The sequence below is a fragment of the Engystomops pustulosus genome, chromosome 4 (assembly GCF_040894005.1).
Source record: "Engystomops pustulosus chromosome 4, aEngPut4.maternal, whole genome shotgun sequence".
Classification (NCBI taxonomy): Eukaryota; Metazoa; Chordata; class Amphibia; order Anura; family Leptodactylidae; genus Engystomops; species Engystomops pustulosus.
In genome coordinates this window covers 6,063,345-6,070,723 of record NC_092414.1, presented here as the reverse complement: position 1 = coordinate 6,070,723, position 7,379 = coordinate 6,063,345, and the positions used below count along the sequence as shown (strand labels likewise).

Sequence of the window (7,379 nt, the reverse complement as noted above, 5' to 3'; positions counted from 1 at the left end):
CTAACATCTCGGGTTTCTATTTAAACAGATAATCCCTGGAAGATGAGGCGTAATGAAGCTCATCTCCATACGTTGCTTTTTGTGATCATTGAGACCGCTGAGGTTCCGTGCTGTGATCCGTGGGGCCATTCAAAAAGACAAAAACTGACAACAAAAAACACCCCATAGGACGAAGACCCCCCCACCCCTCTAGATCTCTATTTTCAATATCTTCTGTCAATCCCACTATTTCCTTCGAGAATCCCTGCATTTCCTTTTTTACCTCGGCCTGAGAAGAAGTACTTGATACTCTCTCATGGATTTCACACACATCTTCTCTTAACGTTGCTAAATCGGAATGGAGCGAGCCGACCTGAGTGACTAAAGAGTGCACGGCGGCCCCTGTTTTCTGAGCTGTGGCTGGTTGGATTAGTAACTTCCCCGCCGCTCCTCATCCGTTATCTTCTCCCCTTCCCCTTAGAGGAGGTTTTAAAGTCTGGCGTGTTTTGACCACCGGGTCCCTGGTTTTTCCCTTGCTTCCTTCGCCCCCGATTTGCGACCTTGATTCTTAGCCAGCGTTTTTATTAGGCTTCTAAAAAAGATCCCTCCGGTCTGAACCTAAACCGGTCTTACGATAGTGTATAAAAGGACGTGAAGGATTATCGAGTCCAAGCTGTCAGTAAATATCCCAGTCCTCCGATGTCCCATTTACCAGAGAAATATTATAATCTGTCAAAAAAGCAAAACTCTTAGACCTGACCAATAAACCGGACCCTCAAGATAAAGGCACCGTGGAAGAGCCACCAATCGGTGAGGGCATAACCCATTGAGCTAAACTGACCAGGCCGACCCGACAGAGGTCCAACCAAAAGAGCCAATCCGGGGGAGACGTGCCGACGAGGCCCAGCCCCCACAAGAAGATTTACCAACATCAGAATTGTCAGTGCAGCTCTGGATGTTACTGGAGCATTTCTGGCACAGCAATCACATTCACAGCCTGTAGGTCACTTCTTATACTCCAGTAACATCCAGAGCTGCACAGCTATGTATGAGGGGTCCTAGTGTCTGCAGCTCTGGATGTGACCGGTGTATGACCGCCAGGTACTTGGTATCTGCGGGGCGCCGCTTATCTCCCACCTGTGTCCTCAGAGATGAGCGGTGACGGGAAAGATCAGAGGGAGTGGTGTGCTCTAGTCACATCCAGAGCTGCGTATGATTCAATGTTTCTTGAGTAGGATTTAAGGCAACATCTGAATTGTCAGTGCAGCTTTGGATGTGACCAGAGTATAAGCTACAGCAGCAGAATAGTGACTGCAGCTCTGGATGTGACTATCTTTGGTTCCCCAGCTTTCCTGGGCTCCTGAGAGGTCGGAGGTCAGTCGTTGCCACTTTCACTGTAGTGTAAAGGACATCAATGGGAGAGGAGGGAGGGGGCGGGGCTTCTGTAATGTTTGGATGACATCAACAGATAAGAATGCGGTGAGGTCATCGCAGCAACCTCCTAAAGTTAACCCCATCACTGCCAGGCGCACAGGCCCAGCCTCCAGCACTACACGGGATTCAATCCCAGATCAAAGAACCAAACCCAAATTAACCCCTTCTGCTCCCCCCCACCAGGTCTCCTGAGCGGCCAGACGTCCCCCACCAATGTGCGGCTGGAGAGGCTGGACTCCCCCCAGGTCCTGCAGCTGTGCGTCCGCTACCAGGACCACCTGCACCAGTGCGCCGAGGCCGTGGCCTTCGACCAGAACGCCCTGGTGAAGCGCATCAAGGAGGTAGGTGCTGCACAGATCCTGTCCCCGCCCCCGCTCACTACCTCCCTCTGTCCCTTCCCCCGCTGACTACCTCCCTCTGTCCCTTCCCCCGCTGACTACCTCCCTCTGTCCCTTCCCCCGCTGACTACCTCCCTCTGTCCCCGCTGACTACCTCCCTCTGTCCCTTCCCCCGCTGACTACCTCCCTCTGTCCCTTCCCCCGCTGACTACCTCCCTCTGTCCCTTCCCCCGCTGACTACCTCCCTCTGTCCCCTCCCCCGCTGACTGCCTCCCTCTGTCCCTTCCCCCGCTGACTGCCTCCCTCTGTCTCCTCCCGCCCCCGCTGACTGCCTCCCTCTGTCTCCTCCCGCCCCCGCTGACTGCCTCCCTCTGTCTCCTCCCGCCCCCGCTGACTGCCTCCCTCTGTCTCCTCCCGCCCCCGCTGACTGCCTCCCTCTGTCTCCTCCCGCCCCCGCTGACTACCTCCCTCTGTCTCCGCCCCCCGCTGACTGCCTCCCTCTGTCTCCTCCCGCCCCCGCTGACTGCCTCCCTCTGTCTCCTCCCGCCCCCGCTGACTGCCTCCCTCTGTCTCCTCCCGCCCCCGCTGACTGCCTCCCTCTGTCTCCTCCCGCCCCCGCTGACTGCCTCCCTCTGTCTCCTCCCGCCCCCGCTGACTGCCTCCCTCTGTCTCCTCCCGCCCCCGCTGACTGCCTCCCTCTGTCTCCTCCCGCCCCCGCTGACTGCCTCCCTCTGTCTCCTCCCGCCCCCGCTGACTACCTCCCTCTGTCTCCGCCCCCGCTGACTACCTCCCTCTGTCTCCGCCCCCCGCTGACTGCCTCCCTCTGTCTCCTCCCGCCCCCGCTGACTGCCTCCCTCTGTCTCCTCCCGCCCCCGCTGACTGCCTCCCTCTGTCTCCTCCCGCCCCCGCTGACTGCCTCCCTGTCTCCTCCCGCCCCCGCTGACTGCCTCCCTCTGTCTCCTCCCGCCCCCGCTGACTGCCTCCCTCTGTCTCCTCCCGCCCCCGCTGACTGCCTCCCTCTGTCTCCTCCCGCCCCCGCTGACTGCCTCCCTCTGTCCCTTCCCCCGCTGACTGCCTCCCTCTGTCTCCTCCCGCCCCCGCTGACTGCCTCCCTCTGTCTCCTCCCGCCCCCGCTGACTGCCTCCCTCTGTCTCCTCCCGCCCCCGCTGACTGCCTCCCTCTGTCTCCTCCCGCCCCCGCTGACTGCCTCCCTCTGTCCCCGGCAGATGGACACCTCGGTGGACGCGCTCTACAGCTACATGCAGGAGCGGCAGAAACGCTTCGCTAAGTACGCCGAGCAGATCCAGAAGGTGAACGAGATGTCGGCCATTCTGAGGCGCATCCAGATGGGCATCGACCAGACCGTCCCCCTGATGGAGAAGCTGAACGCCATGCTGCCCGAGGGGGAGAGGCTGGAGCCCTTCTGTATGAGCCCCGAGCGGGAGCAGAGGCACTGACCCCCCCCGAATACCCCCATGTATCACCCCTATATGTATGTACAGCATCATGTGACCTGCAGACTGAGCTGTGACTAGAGAACAGCAAATACAATATTTATTATATAACATCTGCGACTGCGTCTCTTATATCTGTACACCAGGGGGCAGTATTATAGTAGTTATATTCCTGTACATAGGGGGCAGTATTATAGTAGTTATATTCCTGCACATAGGGGGCAGTATTATAGTAGTTATATTCCTGCACATAGGGGGCAGTATTATAGTAGTTATATTCCTGTACATAGGGGGCAGTATTATAGTAGTTATATTCCTGCACATAGGGGGCAGTATTATAGTAGTTATATTCCTGTACATAGGGGGCAGTATTATAGTAGTTATATTCCTGTACATAGGGGGCAGTATTATAGTAGTTAGATTCTTGTACATAGGGGGCAGTATTATAGTAGTTATATCCCTGTACATAGGGGGCAGTATTATAGTAGTTATATTCCTGTACATAGGGGGCAGTATTATAGTAGTTATATTCCTGTACATAGGGGGCAGTATTATAGTAGTTATATTCCTGTACATAGGGGGCAGTATTATAGTAGTTATATACTTGTACATAGGGGGCAGTATTATAGTAGTTATATTCTTGTACATAGGGGGCAGTATTATAGTAGTTATATTCCTGTACATAGGGGGCAGTATTATAGTAGTTATATTCCTGTACATAGGGGGCAGTATTATAGTAGTTATATTCCTGTACATAGGGGGCAGTATTATAGTAGTTATATTCCTGTACATAGGGGGCAGTATTATAGTAGTTATATTCCTGTACATAGGGGGCAGTATTATAGTAGTTATATTCCTGCACATAGGGGGTAGTATTATAGTAGTTATATTCCTGTACATAGGGGGCAGTATTATAGTAGTTATATTCCTGTACATAGGGGGCAGTATTATAGTAGTTATATTCCTGTACATAGGGGCAGTATTATAGTAGTTATATTCCTGTACATAGGGGGCAGTATTATAGTAGTTATATTCCTGTACATAGGGGGCAGTATTATAGTAGTTATATTCCTGTACATAGGGGGCAGTATTATAGTAGTTATATTCCTGTACATAGGGGCAGTATTATAGTAGTTATATTCCTGTACATAGAGGGCAGTATTATAGTAGTTATATTCCTGTACATAGGGGGCAGTATTATAGTAGTTATATTCCTGTACATAGGGGGCAGTATTATAGTAGTTATATTCCTGTACATAGAGGGCAGTATTATAGTAGTTATATTCCTGTACATAGGGGGCAGTATTATAGTAGTTATATTCCTGTACATAGGGGGCAGTATTATAGTAGTTATATTCCTGTACATAGGGGGCAGTATTATAGTAGTTATATTCTTGTACATAGGGGGCAGTATTATAGTAGTTATATTCCTGTACATAGGGGGCAGTATTATAGTAGTTATATTCTTGTACATAGGGGGCAGTATTATAGTAGTTATATTCTTGTACATAGGGGGTAGTATTATAGTAGTTATATTCCTGTACATAGGGGGCAGTATTATAGTAGTTATATTCCTGTACATAGGGGGCAGTATTATAGTAGTTATATTCTTGTACATAGGGGGCAGTATTATAGTAGTTATATTCTTGTACATAGGGGGCAGTATTATAGTAGTTATATTCTTGTACATAGGGGGCAGTATTATAGTAGTTATATTCTTGTACATAGGGGGCAGTATTATAGTAGTTATATTCTTGTACATAGGGGGCAGTATTATAGTAGTTATATTCCTGTACATAGGAGGCAGTATTATAGTAGTTATATTCCTGTACATAGGGGCAGTATTATAGTAGTTATATTCCTGTACATAGGGGGCAGTATTATAGTAGTTATATTCCTGTACATAGGGGGCAGTATTATAGTAGTTATATTCCTGTACATAGGGGCAGTATTATAGTAGTTATATTCTTGTACATAGGGGGCAGTATTATAGTAGTTATATTCTTGTACATAGGGGGCAGTATTATAGTAGTTATATTCTTGTACATAGGGGGCAGTATTATAGTAGTTATATTCCTGTACATAGGGGGCAGTATTATAGTAGTTATATTCTTGTACATAGGGAGCGGTATTATAGTAGTTATATTCTTGTACATAGGGGGCGGTATTATAGTAGTTATATTCTTGTACATAGGGAGCGGTATTATAGTAGTTATATTCCTGTACATAGGGGGCAGTATTATAGTAGTTATATTCCTGTACATAGGGGGCAGTATTATAGTAGTTATATTCCTGTACATAGGGGGCAGTATTATAGTAGTTATATTCCTGTACATAGGGGGCAGTATTATAGTAGTTATATTCTTGTACATAGGGGGCAGTATTATAGTAGTTATATTCCTGTACATAGGGGCAGTATTATAGTAGTTATATTCCTGTACATAGGGGGCAGTATTATAGTAGTTATATTCCTGTACATAGGGGGCAGTATTATAGTAGTTATATTCCTGTACATAGGGGGCAGTATTATAGTAGTTATATTCCTGTACATAGGAGCAGTATTATAGTAGTTATATTCCTGTACATAGGGGGCAGTATTATAGTAGTTATATTCTTGTACATACGGAGCAGTATTATAGTAGTTATATTCTTGTACATACGGAGCAGTATTATAGTAGTTATATTCCTGTACATAGGGGGCAGTATTATAGTAGTTATATTCCTGTACATAGGGGGCAGTATTATAGTAGTTATATTCCTGTACATAGGGAGCAGTATTATAGTAGTTATATTCCTGTACATAGGGGGCAGTATTATAGTAGTTATATTCTTGTACATAGGAGGCAGTATTATAGTAGTTAGATTCCTGTACATAGGGGGCAGTATTATAGTAGTTATATTCCTGTACATAGGGAGCAGTATTATAGTAGTTATATTCCTGTACATAGAGGGCAGTATTATAGTAGTTATATTCTTGTACATAGGAGGCAGTATTATAGTAGTTAGATTCCTGTACATAGGAGGCAGTATTATAGTAGTTATATTCTTGTACATAGGAGGCAGTATTATAGTAGTTATATTCCTGTACATAGGGGGCAGTATTATAGTAGTTAGATTCCTGTACATAGGGGGCAGTATTATAGTAGTTAGATTCTTGTACATAGGGGGCAGTATTATAGTAGTTATATTCCTGTACATAGGGGGCAGTATTATAGTAGTTAGATTCTTGTACATAGGGGGCAGTATTATAGTAGTTATATTCCTGTACATAGGGGGCAGTATTATAGTAGTTATATTCCTGTACATAGGGGGCAGTATTATAGTAGTTATATCCCTGTACATAGGGGGCAGTATTATAATAGTTATATTCCTGTACATAGGGGGCAGTATTATAGTAGTTATATCCCTGTACATAGGGGGCAGTATTATAATAGTTATATTCCTGTACATAGGGGGCAGTATTATAGTAGTTATATTCCTGTACATAGGGGGCAGTATTATAGTAGTTATATTCCTGTACATAGGAGGCAGTATTATAGTAGTTATATTCTTGTACATAGGGGGCAGTATTATAGTAGTTATATTCCTGTACATAGGGGGCAGTATTATAGTAGTTATATTCCTGTACATAGGAGGCAGTATTATAGTAGTTATATTCTTGTACATAGGGGCAGTATTATAGTAGTTATATTCTTGTACATAGGAGGCAGTATTATAGTAGTTATATTCCTGTACATAGGAGGCAGTATTATAGTAGTTATACTCTTGTACATAGGGGGCAGTATTATAGTAGTTATATTCCTGTACATAGGGGGCAGTATTACTGTAGCTCAGGCTTATTTTTTATATTAATCGCTCAGGTGATAGTGGAGTAAATCAGTTTATTTCCTCAGTTTTTCTGTGTACAGAAGAGGCTAAAGCATAACTCCTCACATTCCAGTAGTATATTTACTTCATGAATCTACTCTGTAAGGTGATAGATCATTAGGAACTTTATTAGCTTCTCCTTATCTTTGATGAATCCAGTCTGCACCAGAACCAGTAGATCCCAGTTTTCCTTGCACTTCTGTGCTCTTAGATCTCTGCACTGCAGGAGGGAGGCTCAGAGCACAGCAGTGTGAGGACGCTCCTGTAGCACAATCCTGGTCACAGTGACATGAAGTGACTACACGAC

At 46.2% G+C, this 7,379-nt stretch overlaps 1 protein-coding gene across 1 annotated transcript; it reads left to right on the top strand.

Annotated features, from left to right (window-relative positions):
- Nucleotides 1-1,453: 1,453 nt before the first annotated feature.
- On the top strand, nucleotides 1,454-3,318 carry BORCS5 (BLOC-1 related complex subunit 5). Its single transcript, XM_072144736.1, has 3 exons — nucleotides 1,454-1,458; nucleotides 1,514-1,754; nucleotides 2,978-3,318. The coding sequence occupies exons 1-3, from the start codon at nucleotides 1,454-1,456 to the stop codon at nucleotides 3,206-3,208; spliced, it is 477 nt and encodes a 158-aa protein (XP_072000837.1). The 3' UTR covers nucleotides 3,209-3,318.
- Nucleotides 3,319-7,379: the final 4,061 nt, after the last annotated feature.